Source organism: Xenopus tropicalis, chromosome 2 (genome assembly GCF_000004195.4).
Source record: "Xenopus tropicalis strain Nigerian chromosome 2, UCB_Xtro_10.0, whole genome shotgun sequence".
Taxonomy (NCBI): domain Eukaryota; kingdom Metazoa; phylum Chordata; class Amphibia; order Anura; family Pipidae; genus Xenopus; species Xenopus tropicalis.
Window position 1 is genome coordinate 93,642,304 of NC_030678.2, and position 17,529 is coordinate 93,659,832.

General features: G+C 39.6%; 1 protein-coding gene across 1 annotated transcript in view; it reads left to right on the forward strand.

Moving 5' to 3' along the window:
- Positions 1-11,472, forward strand: part of rasl10b (RAS like family 10 member B) — a 43,772-nt gene extending 32,300 nt beyond the window's left edge. The window contains exons 3-5 of the mRNA XM_004911629.4: positions 2,333-2,679; positions 8,156-8,280; positions 9,661-11,472. Coding sequence (XP_004911686.1) covers positions 2,464-2,679; positions 8,156-8,280; positions 9,661-9,931 — 612 coding nt within the window. The 5' untranslated portion in view covers positions 2,333-2,463 and the 3' untranslated portion in view covers positions 9,932-11,472. The remainder of the gene's footprint in view (positions 1-2,332; positions 2,680-8,155; positions 8,281-9,660) is intronic.
- Positions 11,473-17,529: the final 6,057 nt, after the last annotated feature.

Genomic DNA, 17,529 nt, shown 5'->3' on the forward strand with positions numbered 1-17,529 from the left:
ATTGGATTTGTATATATAAACAATCCCCCCACCTAAGCATCTTTTGAGACATTACAGATCACTTGCTTATGATCTTGCTTTATAGTCAAATGTAAGGTTACAGGGCAGTATGCACCAGAACTGATATAAACAATCTATTGTCAATATGCTCAAAGCAAAGATTAAGAGAAGATACGATGTAGGGATTTCGAAAGAATGGAAGAGCTCCTATATGCATTGTCTGCATCAACTTCATATTCAACGAGGGAACCTGTTAACGGGCCCCCCACCCACGCTGTACCTGAACAGAACTGATTGTATTGACTGTGGGTCGCTTGGGGCAGTGGGCCTTCCTTTATAGTAGTTAAGCCACTGTACCTTATACTTAATATAATAGCATAGATAGTATAAAGCCTTGTTAATGTGAAAACAATCTAACTGTTTTTTATGTTTAAATGGTTTTAGTAGCCTTAAGGTATGATAATTATCAGGTCTTTAGTATTATGGATAATAGATCCCCTGTCTGTACAAGTGGTAAAATTATTTGACAACTGGTAACATTAGTAAATGATAATTAACAGCACTATCTAAATGCAGATCTGCTGCTGCTAGCAGAGCCGGCTTAAGACTAAATGGAGCTTAAAGCAAGGCAGTGATTTGGCCCCCAAGTTCCACTTGGCTCACACCTTAAGAGAAATAGAAAGAGAGAAACAATGATATGCCACACATAGTGCGGCGAAATTGTTGTGACCACGCCCACTTTGTGACCACACCCCCACACGCAATTCCCTTTTACAAAAACACAACCTTTTACATGTTTGGAATGTCAGTAGCAGAAGCACAAATTGCACCAGAAGATAGAGACAGTGGCCTCCACCATTTCATGACATATTGTGGCCCAAAGCATTCCACGACACACTGTGCCACCTGAAATTCATGCCAGTAAGATCACTGCAGAAATGGCCAATGAGCAATCCAGACCAGACCCCAGTAAGATTACTGCAAAATGGACAGATTGAAAGGATAGATTACCTCACCCAAGCACAATACCATAACTGCCTGACACAAGTACACTGGTGGGATGTAAGGGATAACAATTCAGGTAAATGGAGGGACAATTGTGAATGTTTAGCTGCCTGCCAAACTGGAAATTGTGTGGACAGCACAAATAATTGAGTCCTGTTGTTGCTAGACTACAGCTGCCGGTGTGCTACAGCCTTAAATGAATAGTTCAGTGTAAAAACAAAATTGTGTAAATAAACTGTGCAAAGTAAAACATATTTTCAATATAGTAAATTTGCCAAAAATGTAATCTACTGTATAAAGGCTAGAGTGAGTGGATGTCTAACATAATAACTTCCTCCTTTGCAGTTCTCTCACCTGTTAGGAGTCAGTAACCAATCAGTGATGTGAGGGGTGGCCATAAGGGACATAACTGTTTGCTTTTGAATCTGAACTGTATGGTCAGGATCAAAAGCAAAGTAAATGAACAGTTGTGTCCCATGTGCCCCCCCCCCCCTAAAATCACTGACTAGGAGGTTAGAAAACTATAAGGAGGAAGGAGTGTTCTGGTTATTATGTTAGACATCCACTTTCTCCATCCTTTATAGATTACATTTTTGCCTAAATAATTATATTAGAAACATTTTTGATTTTGCACAGCCTATTTATTTACCCAGTCACTGATAAGTTTTGGGGCTTAACAGACTAGCAAAGTGTGAAACTTTGGTTATTGCATTGTCCAATTCAGTTAACTTGTGCTAACAGAGGAAATGTAGGTGAGCAGTAACAGTGAAGCTCTCTGACCATTGAACAGAGCATCAATTTGCTTTTATAGATATTATTGAATTTTAAGGTCATATCCAATATTTTTATATTATAGGGGTTACTTTCTTGCATTACACAAATTTTATTTAAGTTGTATGAGGTAACTGACAACACCAAGCACCAATTATGACCAATGACATAACTAAGCACTGTTTATATACTGTGTGTACCCCCTGTTGTAAACTATATGAATATTATAAGTCACTGATGGGTTCCATTGCCTTTTTACATGGCTTTTAAGTATTATACGGATATATTGAACAGTTTATTTATGGCTTTGTGTGTATTGTTGTTACTGACAGTTTATATCAATTAGAATAAAACAGGACTTTCATTTATACAAGTTTTATGTCAGTGTGAATTTATTTCAAACTAAAACTCAGCTGTAAAGCAATGTTGCATCAAGATTTTGATGAGTGTAATCCCAAACTACCCCAAATACTTGTATATTATATTATTATAACTACAACAATAATAGATTAAAGGTTGTCAGGTCTACATTGATTTCTTTTATATGTCTTTTTAGTCTTCTGTTGTGTGAGGAGATGCTTCCTGAATGTGGCTGAGCCTGCAGCTACCAGAATATGCCTCAGGGGGGCTGTCCTGCCAAAGCCACGGACCGCGTGAGGGAGCCACCCACCACCGGCCCCGGGAGGCATGGTTACAACCTTCAAGATCGCTGTGCTCGGAGCCCAGGGGGTGGGAAAGACAGCTATTGTGCGGCAATTCATGTACAACGAATTCAGCGAGGCCTGTGTCCCTACCAAGGGTCGCCGTGTCTTCCTGCCTGCTGTTGTCATGAATGGCCATGTCCACGAATTGCAGATCATGGACTTTCCTCCTATAACCTCTTTCCCGGTCAACACTTTACAGGTGAGCATAGTGATGAAATGCAGTGGAGAAACTTTGATCTGTAATAATCTAATCTACATACCCCTTTAGTAATTCAGTACAGTTAATATATGTTAGAAGTATGCCTGTGGTGCCCAATAAATGTAGAGTCCAAAATCTTAGGATGATTTTTTAAAGGTCTTTTTGCGCAGGTTGAGGCCTTGCAAGCATTGGCATGTTTTATGCAGCTTTCTATTATGCAAAGGCTGCATGATTTGTGTTCATTCTCCATGTTATATAAGTGTATTTTATTTGACTTCAACTTCTTCTTCTAAACACCTTTCGATCACACAAACATAAATGTATAGAAAAAAATCATAAAAGAAGGTTTCAAAGCACAATGCTTTGTCTCTTTGCTAGGTTATAAAGTCCTAGTTATACAGGGGTCTATAACATAAGTATAGTAGACATTTGAGCGAATTGTGTGACCATCTCTGCTATGATGATGGTAGACAGACAAGGTGAGGTAGGAAGATTCTGTTTTTTTTTCAGTGTGGTAGAGGTTAAGTCTATTTTTGTATTAATGCTTTGTAATAATGTTGCATACTAGAATAACCTGTTATTTCTTTGACAACCATGAATTGTAGATTTCCTAGCAGACCCTTTTTCAGTCATCTTATATACCCCAGAGGCATACTAGAATAGCCAGCTCAAGGTCCTCAAGCTATAGAACTAGCAATGCTGATGCTTTTAAATTTTCATTTATTTTCTATTCAAATCTTGCCAGCAATATTGTTTCCTCCTCCGTGCTGTACTTTCTGTGTCCCCACACCCCATACAATTTATTCTCTAGCTCACATCCCTCAGATTTGGTTATGTAAGACTTATATATTCAGGCAGGGGGAATCCTGCCACAGGCATGTCACTCAGCGACCTTTGAAGATGCCTCCCCCGTTATTGTATCCCTCAGCATCTTCCCACTCAATGTGTCTTGTGCAACATCCCCTGGAGGGAGAAGGGATGACCCTCTTCTTTCTAGCCTTATTAAGGAGCTGTGCGTGGGATAGAGTGACAGGAGTAGTGAGAAAAAAGAAAGGGGGATCAATTTAAAAGCACTTTGTCATTCCCAGAACTGTTTAACACTGATCAGGCATGGAGAGATTCATTATCTCACTACTGAGCAGCACTGTACATGTGGATGTAATGTCTTGTTAGCTGAATGCACTAGCTGTGAAACTAACAGTAGGTTACTTAGAGAATAAATGAGCACTTGGGAGCATAACAGAGGCAAAAGGGACCAGTGACCTGGTTAATTCCTCATATTGGCAAAGACAGCTTTCTGTGGAGTTATGTTGTTAGCATTGTAAGCATTTAAATCATTTTTTAAAATTTAGTTTGTTTCTAAAGGTGGCCATACACTGCCAAAAAAAGCTTCTGACAGACTAAGTCAGTAGCTTATTGGCCTGTGAATGGGGCCCTCAGATGGGCCTACCTGATATCTGGCTGAAAATTGGCTAGATGTCAATTGGGCAGGTTTAAAAATCCTGTCGGGGTGAGACACCCATTGGCTAGTTGATGCAGTCCTTGCCCTGAGGGCCTAGATACCATCAATGTGATTCAATGCAACCTCATCAAGTGGATCTCAATGTATGGCCGCTTTTAGTCTTGGAACTAATTTACCTGGGTTGAACAGCCTATAGAAAATAGATGTTTTGCTAGAGACCAGAAAATGCTTCTTGCTTATTGACTGCTATAGGTGACTAGACCTGGAGCAAACTTTGCACCCTTTCAGCTCATTCATGAACACAATAGTAAAACATTAAATAGCACACAAAACTGAGATTCACAGAGCTATTTGCAACTTGTCCTAGCACCAATATGTTGATTTAGGCTGCTTTGATGGCACACATGATACAAGGTAAAGACTGGAATTAGCATGTGCATGTTTAGTGCCATTTGTCCCAAGTACATTTTGTCCACAAAAACATGTTCTGTATACAAAAATATTGCCACAGAATTAATAACTCTGTACATACCCTGAGAGACATTCATTCTGTGTACCGGGAATATTTTGGATACAGAATGTAATTTTGTAGAAAAAATTTACTTGGTTATTGTGTCCAATGATACTATTTACATTAATTCTGCAAAGAGAGTAATATAAATGTGTTTGTATGGTGAGAGGTCTAGTGCAATGACATACCCCCCAACTGCCCGCTTACCGCGGGACAGTCCCGGTTTTTATAGCGCATCCCGATGTCCCGGATAGTTCCATGAATGTCCTGCATTTCTGTACTAGATTATGGAAATGCGGGGCATTCATGGAACTATCCCTAACAGTGGGATGCGCTGGCTGAAGCCGGGCACTCCGGGTTCTTCTGCTGCTCTGCTTCTTATGCCGCTCCTTGTACGGTGGCGACAGGCACTTTTATAAGGTTGCGTCCCGTGCGTACGTGTGTTGTCAATACGCACAGGGCGCAACCTTATAAAAGGGCCTGTCACCGCCGAATAAGGAGCGGCATAAGAAGCAGAGCAGCAGAAGAAGCCGGAGCGCCTATGGGGGCAACTGTCTATGGGGGCATTGCGTATGGGGGGTACGGTCCATGGGGGTACTTTCTATGGGAGAATTGTGTATGGGGGTACTTTCTATGGGGGCACTGTGTATGGGGGCTACTGTCTATGGGGTCAATTGGGGCACTTTCTATGGGGGTACTGTCTATGGGGGCACTTTCTATGGGGGCACTTTCTATGGGGGGTACTGTCTATGGGGGTACTGTCTATGGGGGGTACTCTCTATGGGGGCACTGTGTATGGGGGGTACTGTCTATGGTGGCACTGTTTATGGGGGTACTGTCTATTGGGCCATTGGGGGCACTGTGTATGGGGGCACTGTGTATGGAGGGGCAAAACTGGTACATAGTTATAACTCACTTATAACTGACTGCCTTGTATTTTATATGTAGGAGTTGCTATATTGTTTTCCTTAGGTAGTACAGTATGAGGGTATAGCACATTTGCGTCTGATCCCGCCATTTCAACTATATAAAAGGAGTATTTTTTTTAAATGGGGCATGGTAATTGGGGCGTGGGCACAAAAGTGGGCATGGTCAAAGAATTGTCGCACTGCTCGCGCCAAATCTTTTTGTCCCTCTTTTCATTTTTCAAATGTTGGTAGGTATGCAATGAATATGTCAAAGCAGTTCATGCTGCAAAGAAAAAGCATTTTAACAATGTATACAGTGATGGTACAGTATTAGAATGTTAGAAGATCACTCTAAAAAATTAGAAGATCATTCTAAACAAAACTTGGTTATTTATCTATATGAAGAATAATATAATCTTATTAAACACACGTATCTAATTTAGTAGCGTCAAATATGCACAATATCACTTTCACTCTGATTACTTGCAAGCTGCAGAGTACAGTGCGCGTGAACACAAAGGAGCCCAGACATTAAAATTTTCCTTAAGGCAGGGCTGTCCAACTGGCGGCCCGCAACCCCCCTCTGTGTGGCCCCCCACCTGTCTGGCTGCTTTGATGGTTTACCTTTGTGGAAGCTTTAAATGGTATCAGTACTGAGATTAAATGGCCCCCTGCATGGTTCACACCTCATATTTAGACTGTAATCCCCCTGTATTGTTTAAATACAGTATGTAATCTCCTGTACTGTTCACACTTGCCTCCTCTATGCTGCCTTTGTGTCCCATACTCTGCCTGCCCTATGTTGCCTGTGTGTGCCATACTCTGCCTGCCCTACCCTGCCTGTGTGTGCCATACTCTACCTGCCCTATGCTGCCTGTGTGTGCCATACTCTACCTGCCCTACCCTGCCTGTGTGTGCCAAACTCTGCCTGCCTGTGGGAGGTGAACCTGGCAGGGGTTTGTTCTGGGAGTTTGTTAGCATTTGAAAATAGTCATTATATGGTCCCTAAGGTGTGTAATTATGTGCTGGGGGTTGCTGTGCTATCCACAGGGGAAGAGGAGGCATAGGGACTTAAGGTTGTGTCTTAATATGACATAATATAATTATTTCACATATGAATGAAGGGTGATATCCCTACAGTGAGCTCTAACCATTTGGGGTTTTGCTGCGCTACCACCATTGATGTGGGTATTGTCTTATTGTTTTTCTTTTAAAAAAACAAATGACTCATGGCTGCCAGTGGGTTATGCTTCCAGTGCACTGACTTCAACACAACTTTTATATGCACAAATAGATAAGGATAAATATCATGAATATTTGTATGGTAATCAGTTTTAAGCAGAGACTTATCACAAGCCTCTTATTACTATTGCGCAACAGGGCATAGGTAAAGTCTCACTTTAGTTAAGAGTTAGTCATGCTTCATGGTTTCAAATAGCCAAGGCTATACAGCATGATTAAATAATGATAAAAGACAAACGTGCCATTTCATGTTGCATACTTAGAATTTCTTTATAAATTCTCTGAAATCAGTAGTGTCCTTCTCAGTGGCTCTAGAGTTGTCATTACCTCCTCAATGACCCCTTGCATCGCACCCCCCCCCGAACTGCACATGCGCGCCAAAGCGCTCGGGAAGGTGGGGGGCATACAAAAAGCTTAATGTTACCAGGAGAAATTAAGTTCATGCCAAACATTCCAGAGAACTTTCACATTTGTCAGACAATACTAGAATTTGCATTCTAAGTTCCAAATCTTGGGAAGTCCTGCCAATGTAATTCACAGACAAAGCACAAGGTCATATGTACAGATACAGGGCAGACTCTATGTAGGATTCACAGACATCTTGTACAGATTCCAGAACAAATACCATCTACCCAGGTCAGTGAGGCCAATGATAGCAGAACAGGTGGAACACAACAGCCCTCTACTTTGAGATTCTGACTCTTTTTTTTTGTTAATGTTACAGTATTGCTTTATTTTTTTCTTATTTACACAGCCTGAAAGGGTAATGGGGTGAGTTTTATCTCCAACCGACATTAAGTTTTATTGTTTTTTTTATTGTTGGGCACTTTGTCAGTCAGGAACTAAAAAACAGCGATAAAGGCACAACTGCTCTGTATTACAAGCTCAACTTGCTCTTGTATTACAAAAAAGACTGAAGTTCTGATCAGTGTGAGTTAACAGAATAACACAGTTTGTGCTGACTATAGACAGAGCCCAAGGTTTTTAAAGGCAAGACACATGGAGGCAATGAGCTACACCTGCTAGATAAAACAGTGCAGCCAATCCCAAATTAGTAGAACTTAGAACACGGACTACTTTGGTAAGTTTTCTATATGGGACCAGCACATACAAGTTGCCATTGTAGTGCACAGGTTAGATTACGGAAAGGGAGTACAACCCTCTCTTAGTGCCAGTACTACAGAATGCATTGCCAACACAAACCCTTTTTATTGAGCTCATGTTGAATACAGCTGTATATGTAATACAGGGTATGTATATATCTTTATAATATGTCACAGCAGTGGGCAGATAGCAACCTTTGTGAATGTGGGTAGCAATCTCATGTGGTTTGATATGGTTGGTGTGTTGCAGGAGTGGGCAGATTCATGTTGCCGGGGGCTCAGAAGTGCACATGCCTACATACTGGTTTATGACATCTGCTGCTTTGACAGCTTTGAATATATTAAGACCCTGAGGCAGCAAATCTTGGAGACAAGGTAAGTGATAATCCAAAAATTTCCTGCCATGTTTTAGATTGGTAACACAACCTAGGCAAAACAATATGCCAGCTGAATCTTTAATTGACTGGTTCTTAGCAATTGTTATTGTGCAACGAAAAAAAATGGCATGAGGGGAATGTAATCCTTGTGGTCATTTTTCTATATTTAACATTATTACATTAGCTCCCAGAACTTTTCCTAAACCAAAAAATTCAGATCTTGAACAAACTCGCTGTGCCCCAGTATCATGGGCAACATTGAAGAGACTGGCAGCATATTTGCTGCAAGGTTTTACTTTGTTTTGAGATTTTGGAGCTCTCCTGAGCCAATACACTTGCAATGAAGTCGGAATTGGGAGCAATTTAATTGACATTTAAGTGGGTGTTTAATTGACCTTTAACAAGCACTTGCAAGTTTTATATGAGCGGGCGCCCTAGGCATCCCAGTCGGCCCCCTGCAACCCCCCCCCCTACATGTGTTTGCACAATGACAAGCGGTTGCATATCGCCCCCATTCTTGAACCCTATTCAGGTGCCTCTTTTCCCTATCCCTAGTTCCAGCCTTCAGAGGCTCATCTGTTGACCATCAAATCTATCCCTTTCTGTCACCCACGACAGAGTTTTTTCTCCTATTCTGCCACTGGTTGCTATTCTGCCTGTGGGTGCATTGTTAGCATGACTGGGTTGGCAAGACACATTGCCTTTCACTGTATGAGAGGTATTAAAGACCATTGATTACTATAGGGTGGGCCATTTATATGGATACACCTTAACATAATGGGAATCCATTCCCATTATGTTAAGGTGTATCCATATAAATGGCCCACCCTGTATATATAATGTATTTAGGATGTGGGAATCCTAAATTTGTGTGTATGTATAAACTAATTGTGTATGTATAAACTAACAGTGCTTATCATCAGAAGCTAGTTTCCTAGGTTTAGTTTGAGCCACTGCACTATCTGCAAGGCATTTGGGTTTCCTCCTGGTTCTCTAATGTCTTCCCACACTCCCAGAACATGCAGGCAGGTTATTTGGCTCCTGATAAAATGGATCATATTGTGTGTGAATGCAGTAGGGAGCTTAGACTCCACTGAGACGAATCATGTATAATTTCCATAAACTCCTTCAAAATATATCAGTGATATATAACAAAAATATAAAAATTAGAGGCAGGGGCTTTTTGACCACCAAGGCAGTCAACCATCCTGTGTTGTAGCCCTATGGCAGATGCATTCTTCCTTCTGTCAGAAAAGGTTATCGAAAGGCAGATGAAGGTTAAAACTTGAACGTTGGATAGATGGATTCCATGCTTGTGCATAAATAATTTTAAATACATGTTTATGATCTTTTATCTTTTTTTTCATCTTTGTTTCAGAGTAATTGGTACCAATGAAACCCCCATTATTATAGTGGGTAACAAACGTGACCTTCAGAGAGGCCGTGTCATCCCTCGATGGAATGTGTCCCATCTGGTAAAGAAAACCTGGAAATGTGGTTACATTGAATGCTCAGCCAAGTATAACTGGCATATACTGCTGCTCTTTAGTGAACTACTCAAGAGTGTAGGCTGTGCAAGATGCAAGCACGTGCATGCTGCGATACGCTTCCAGGGAGCACTGCGCCGCAACCGATGCTCTATTATGTGAAGATATATTCTCTACATAGGGCTGTCTTATTTGTGAAGCCATCAAACATTATCGGGTTGATAAGCTTAGGAGCATCTTTCAGTCCAAAAAAAAGGACTATTGGATATCAGAGAATCTGTCCCAGACTTGTATGTCAATTGGTGGATTTGAATAACAATTAGAAGAATTTCATTGGGGTATCAGTGTGAATGGACAGCTCCTCCTAATCCTAGTCATTTCTGTGCAGAACTGAAACTGTCTCCTTGCAGCACAGAAAAACAGCCTAAATTTGGAACATCAGGTGCTGATCCTGAAATTGAAATTCTCTGATATGTTTTCCTCGGCTTGAAAACTCTTGGTGATAAAGAAGTAGCTTCTGTTACACAGGATACAGCTATATACAATGAACTTATTGTCGGTCAAGATAAATGCAGTATAATACTAAACTTCTCAGGCAGATGGGCCCACGATGTCACTTCCTATAATGATGGGTCGCCATCTTGTTATCAGCTTTGGCTGCACTCAGTCTCACTCTTCCTATATTTGTTTCTGTGGATGTATCAAAATATCAATAGCCCAAGAAATGCTAAAGTGGCCACAGTATGGGAATTTTCATAATTTTCCTACATATCACATATAGATCTAGTTATGGGCTCTGCATTCTTCAGCTGCTGCCCTAGCTTTTTTGTTGCTAGATATAATTTTTATTCATAGATACCAAGTAGGCTCCAATAACATACACAAGAATATATCCACTTTAGCGTGAAAGACCCACTTTGATAAGGAAGTCCTGTTTGAGTGTCTGTCTTGTATATTTTATTTGGGAGCCAGAGATAAAATAGCATATGAAAGCTGATGTGCTCAGCAGGGCAGAGGGTAATATATGTGTATTTAACTGTGAAGTTTCTTTATTTTAATCTAAAGTCTCCTATTTAAATGTCCTTGTAGAGATCTCATTGTAATAGCAAAAACTCAATAATTGCAGATCGGAAAGCAAAAGGTAATTTGTGATGGCTTCCAAAATCATTGTCTGTATCATTAGCTCTGTGTTCTTTCCCCTGTCATGTGCTGTGGATTGTTACAGCTTATGTTTTGCTATTTTTTCCTTTATTGTTTCTTGTGTTGATACCAGGACTGGCAACCCATTGGGACCACAGCTGTTACAGAACTATTCTTCCAAAGGCTCCTGGAGGAAGAGTTTTACAACTGTTAGAGCACCTAAGGTTTTCTATGTCTAGCCTACACTTAATAATGACCATGGCAGTGAAGAATTGATATATAAGGGTCACTGTGAACAAATGACTGGTCTGGCATCATCTGCACATTGGGAATTCAATAAGAAGTTGTTATTAATAAAAACTTATGTGGTTATTCCTAAAATTAAAATATATGACCATTACTATAATATAAAGTGAGATCAACCTTCAGTTTCTTTAATGTGGCCACATAAAAATGTGCTTCAATATCTTTTTATTTGTGGAAAATTGCTTTTTATTTCTTACTGCTGTTTTAGCACAAAAGGGAATTTTTCTGCTTAATAAAAAGATAAAACTTCCTTGTTAGAGAGTGTGTTGTAATATTTGTAATTAGTAGCAAGGTTTTTAGAGACGGTGACATTCAGGCTACATATCAGTGGTAGATAGATGATGTCAGGTGGATGATAGATGCCAGTGTTCTACCAAAGCTAATTGGTGGTCAGTTTTAGGGTAAGAACCCATGGAGCGGTTGAGTCGCCTGTGAAAGCAGAGATCTATCACAGGGACTCAACCGCTCTGAAAAGGCTTTCTGTCGGCAACAATAGGACTCGCCGGTGGAAAGCCCTTCATGTATATATGTTACAATACATTCTCTGATTATAATGGCAAGTCGTCAGCTGCAATTCACATGTCAAACATAGAGTCTTTTGATCACCACTACTTTTACAGTCAATCATGACGGTCACTAGCTATCATATATCTCTACCCTTTAAAGGAATAGTAACACCAAAACATGAAAGTGTATTAAATCATTATAATAAAATGTACTGCTGCCCTGCCCTGGTAACATTTGTGTGTTTGCTTTGGAAAGATTTTTATAGTTTATATAAATAAGATGCTGTGTAGCCATGGAAGTAGCTATTTAAGATGAAATAGGGCTAAATGGCACAGGTTAGTTAACGGATAATTAGTTATTAGTTAATTAGAATCCCATTCTAATCTAGAGAGATAATCTGTTATATTACATGTAACCTGTGCCTTTTCTCATTTTCTTCCAGCATGAATGGCTGCCCCCTTGGCTACACAGCAGCTTATTTATATAAACTATAGTGGTTTCTGAAGCAGTACAAGGTTTTTACCAGTATAGAACACCTATACATTATATTTATAATTACTTTAAAACACTTTAAATTTTTGTTGTTACTGTTCCTTTGATATGGCTGGAGGGCTTTGCATATTATCTTGAGCAGGTAGTAATCACCAGAAAACACTGCGTTTTCCAATATAATTGCCATGCTGGAAGACCCAGGCAAGTGTGTTTCTTGTTCAAGTTGGGGTTTATCAGTCACCTTATGAAGAAAGCTCCATGTGCTCCAAGAATTTTCCTTTAATCTTACATATAGAAACACTAGGATTCTGTAAAAGAAGACATTTAACCACAGTCGACTAATCTTCCCATGAACCTAAAAAGGCTTAATCTTTTATATTTTTTTTTTGGATCCACTTTGTATAAAATTATATTCATTTGAAATATTGTGGTCTTGTTTGTTTAGGTTTATTTAAGCATGTCTTATGTCAAACCCCTATTAAAGGGTTAGTTCACCTTTGAATTGATGATGGAGCATGATGTAGAGAATGATGTTCTGAGAAAATTTGCAACTGCCTTTGTTAAAATGATTTTTGTTTTTGTTTAGCAGCTATCTGGTTGCTAGGGTCCAAATTACCCTAGCAAGGCAGTGTTTTGAATGAGAGACTGAACAGTGCTGTGAATAGTAGAGGGCCTGAACAGAAAGATAAGTAATAAAAAACAACAGTAAAATAGTAGCCTCACAGAGCAATAGTTTTTTTGGCTAAAGCTTGAAAGAGTTAGAAAAAGGAGGTAAACAATTAAAAAACTATACAAAATAAAAAATGAAGACCAACCAAAAAGTTGCTAAGAATTTGCCATTCTATAACATACTAAAAGTTAACCTGAAGGTGAACTACCTCTTTACATGGAAATGTAACCTATAAGTAGCATTTAGGTCACAGTAATAACCTTTTTTAAAGTCACAGAATATGGTAGAACTCACTCAACTAATGGCACACAGGGCACTTTGACTACTGCTATAGCTGGGTGGGACACAGTGAAGGTCATAATAACACATAGAACAGTGAGGTAGTGATTGGTGAAAAAATTCGCCAGGCAAAAATGCTGTCCAAAAATTGTCTCCCGCATCAAAAGAATTGTCTTGTGGCAAAAAGAATCATCTCTCATCAAAAGAATTGTCTCTTGCATGAAAAAGAATCGTCTCTCGTCAAAAGATTTGTCGCTTGTCAAACATATTGTCACGTGACAATTTTTTTTTTACGTGCAACATTTTTCCTGTTTCGCTGACAGATTCATTCATCACTAGCGAGAGGCAGAGATCAGCTCTGAAATGCTTGTTTGGAGCAGTTTAACCTCCATTAAACAGCACTAAAAATGCTCCAGTTTGGCATAGCCCTAATGTGTCTAAAGCAAATACACAAAGAAGAAATATTGCCTTGCAGAAAATAAGCAAGTTCTTATTACTTATATAAAAGGATGGTCCTAGGCAACCCAGTCATCCACCCAGCGCCGGATTTCTTATCCGGGTGCCCCGAGGCCAACCCTGTTTACCACCCCCAACCGCACATGTGCGTTTGCAACTGCCCCCCCCCCCCCCCCGCGCTCATTTAAAGGAAAAGTAACTAAAAATTTTTAACTAAAAAATGTTTTTCAGGATAGGGCAATTATTGGGGGAGGGTAGAATAGATTTTTTAGTTACAAAATTTTAGTGTTACTTTTCCTTTAAACGCATACAGAGCAGTGGGGGAGAGGTCCCCATTGCTCCATATGGGAGCAAAACTTCAGTGTGTGCAGTTCTGTCAAGTGGGGAGCAGGGGGGAGTCATTGCCCCCACCGTGTAATGACAACCAGCGGGAGCAAGAGAAGGGAGCGTGGGCTAGGGGTAGGCAGTAGAGTTTGCTGCCTGGCGCCCCCCAATCGTTGCACCCTATGTAGGTGCTTCTTCTGCCGACCCCTAATTCCAGCCCTGGACAAGACAGGCTTTAAATATCACAGTTTTTAGAGGAGGGTGTTAGTGATGTGCCGTCAGACCCAAAACTTGCAGGACCCACGGGTTTACCTGTGGGCCGGGTAGGTTTAGGTTGAAATTTGGGAAATCGGTGTGGGTTAGACAGCAGAAGTACACTCCTCCTCTGATCCTGAAGATTCCCTTTCTTCTAATCAGAGGTGAATGCAGAAGTAGCGTAGAGAGAAGATACAGGCGTAGGTCCTACAATAACAACATTTCAAGGGTTAGATGTGGGTTAAATTTTTTGGGTCAGGATCAGGTGTGGGTTATGTTTTTCCTAACCTATATGTCACTAGAGGGCAGGTTAGGGCTTAACTCCCTATGCAGAAAGCTTCTTTATAGCTTCAGAAGCGAGAGTTCCTTTTAATATTATTGTATAACATAAAAAAATCCTTTTTTAAAAATATGCAACTTTAGTTTGTTATTATGGTTTCATATTAAATTTATTGAAAAATAAGGAGAATAATCTGGATAAGGCTAATCTAGAAGAATTGCTGTCAGCCTGTTGCCTGCAGCCCTGTCATAACGTTATACTTTTCATTTTACTAAAGATAAATACGCTAAATGAGAATGAGGTATCTGTAAAGACAACTGCGTTAGACTGTTCCCTATATCAATACCTCCCTCTAGTGATTAAATAAAATACCACATTCATAGACCAGTAACCCGAAAGGCAAATACACATCCACTTGTGTAATGTAAAACTAAGAATTGGTTAATGGACTGTACTAAGGAACAGAGCTTTATAAATTAATATTTAATTATGATATTTTTAAAACTGGAAAGGATGTTGCTAGAAATAGTTTGCTTACTGCAGGGAACACTGTCCTATTCTCCTTTAGCCTTTGAGGAATTACAACCCCCACCTTCCCTTAAAACATGAAGACTGCAGGGTATGAGTGTGTGTAATACATTGCTTTGATAGTACCTTATATTATACAGTATATTGACAGCATCTGCATGCTTGTAGGAAATGGAATTGGTACAATATATATGAGTCACTGATAACAGATTTACAAGACCATAACAGAACAGGTAGCAGAACCATACGTTCGCAGCTCAGTGTAACATAACAAACCTTTTGGTACATATTCTAAAGGTGTGATCCATAAGAGAGAAATTGCTGTTCCAACTGCAGCCCCAGATGAAAGCTGTTCCTCTGTTAAGAAATTTTCTGTCAATGAAAGGGCTATATTTATAGTGGTAGAACAACAAAATGGCTACTAAATCACTCATATAAACTAAAACCTAACTAATTCCAATAATATGATATTTTACCAAGCATCATTTTTTTGGACAATGAGCTTGTCGATTTAGGGCAAATATCCTATATAGCCATTTCCTATTCTGGACATATAATAAGCAGTTCTATTGTATTGTATTATTGGTTCATTCTTTTTCTTTTTTTAGATTGAAATGTTGTAAACCCCTCACCTATCATCCTTGCTTCTTTAAAGGGCACTGACACCGGAATTTATTTCCTGGGATTAAGCCACATCGTCACATTTATAGAGAAGTGCAAGGCATTTGTAGGGAGAGTTGTTGCCCACTTGTGAGTTTTAGAGAACAACGATAAATTTCCCCATGTTTCATTGCCCTAATCAGCAGACCCAAAAGTGAATAGTTCTTACAATGGACAACAGCTTAAAACAAAGGTGATACAATGGATTTTCTAATTTATGCAGAAGTGCCAAGACCCAGACTCAATGACAACTGCCATCCAAAAATACAGACCCAGCTCATTAAGGAGCATGGTACGGTTGCTGTTCGTTGTTCCTTGCTGGGGCAAGCCTGCTTCTGATACTACAAAAAGAGCTGGGTCTGTGTTTTCAGGCTTCTCTCATTCCAGAAATACAGGTCATGTTTTTAGCACGGAAAAGCTAATATAGAACTTTCTTGAGCATTCATCTTTTTCAAATCCCTTTGAAGACAGTGGGAGCTTGCAGTATATTAGTTCAGGGCTGTCAGAATTGATGCTCATGGGATAGATATGGACTTCCAACAGATTTTTAGGGACTCAAGTCTGCCCAAGGTGTATATTGACTTCTTTTTATGACATAATAATTTATTTGTAATCTGCTTACAGAGTCAAGCTAGGTATTGATTCCCAAGGCAAGTACCTCTTGAGCTCCTGCCTGCTCACTGCCTGCCCAGCACCAGCATGCCACAAGTGACCCCCTTTTACTCCCTGCCCCAGCCCCATGCTTGCTCACTCACAACCCACTCCTGCTCGCTAGTTTAGCAAGAAGATGCAGGGAGTGGCATGTATGATGCAGTACATTTTGCCTTTGAAATTGCACACCCACCCCTAATGGCACTCAAGGAAGCTGCTTCTTGTGCCTACCTCCCAAATATGTGGCCCTGTGATTAATGGTTCAGCTAGATAAGCAATGCTAGAATGTGCTGCTTTAGTGCAAGGTAGCTGCCACAGCAGAAATATGTCCAGGGTACCGGAATAAACAAGGTAACCCTAGCCAGAATGTATTGTTCTTACAACTTTTAGCACTGAACCACCATCATTATGGCCTCTAAGTATGTTTTAGGTTTGATTAAAGTATCTCCAAAATTAGCATTTTCATAAATCCTAGGGGCTTAATTCATCATTTTTGCCAAAAGGGTTGCAAAGCCATATGCCTCACTATGCCAGGCCACTGCAAAGGACAATACACATTGATCACAGGGTTCAGTTATTATGTTGACACTATGCAACTCCAATACTATGGCTGACATAAAATTGTGATATATGCTTTCTGCAGTTGGGAATTAATGCTTTATGCCTTTCTTCCATGTTCAATGAATCAAATGGGGAGCTATAAATCACCCTCAAGAGATGAATTAGTAACAGCCACGTATTATTGCATTATTGATTATACATTAACCTTTTAATAATTCTTCCTGATGCCAGTTTGACTGTGAATCTTCCTCGGAGAATGCTTTAGTGACCTACAGTTACCCAGTGCACATTTCCAAGGAACTATTATTTTTCCTACCTTCTTTTTTTTTAATTTTCACAATATTTTAATCAAAATGCGAAAGACTTGATAAATGTGTAAATCTATGTGTCTCCTTAGAAATCTGAAAACTGTAATGTGAGTATACTATATCTTACATAGCATTTCTTTTTAAATAAAGGACTCTTTACACTGTTTTCTGATCCAGATTTCATATATTGTATAAGTTTTTGGTAAAAATATATTTTGTATAATGTTGATTTTATTTCTCAAAGTAAAAAAAAATATTTACAAGACAAGCAAATCTGATAGATGTGTGGAATATCAATATATGTCCAAATATTCATAAATATAGGTACAGTTTATATACAATA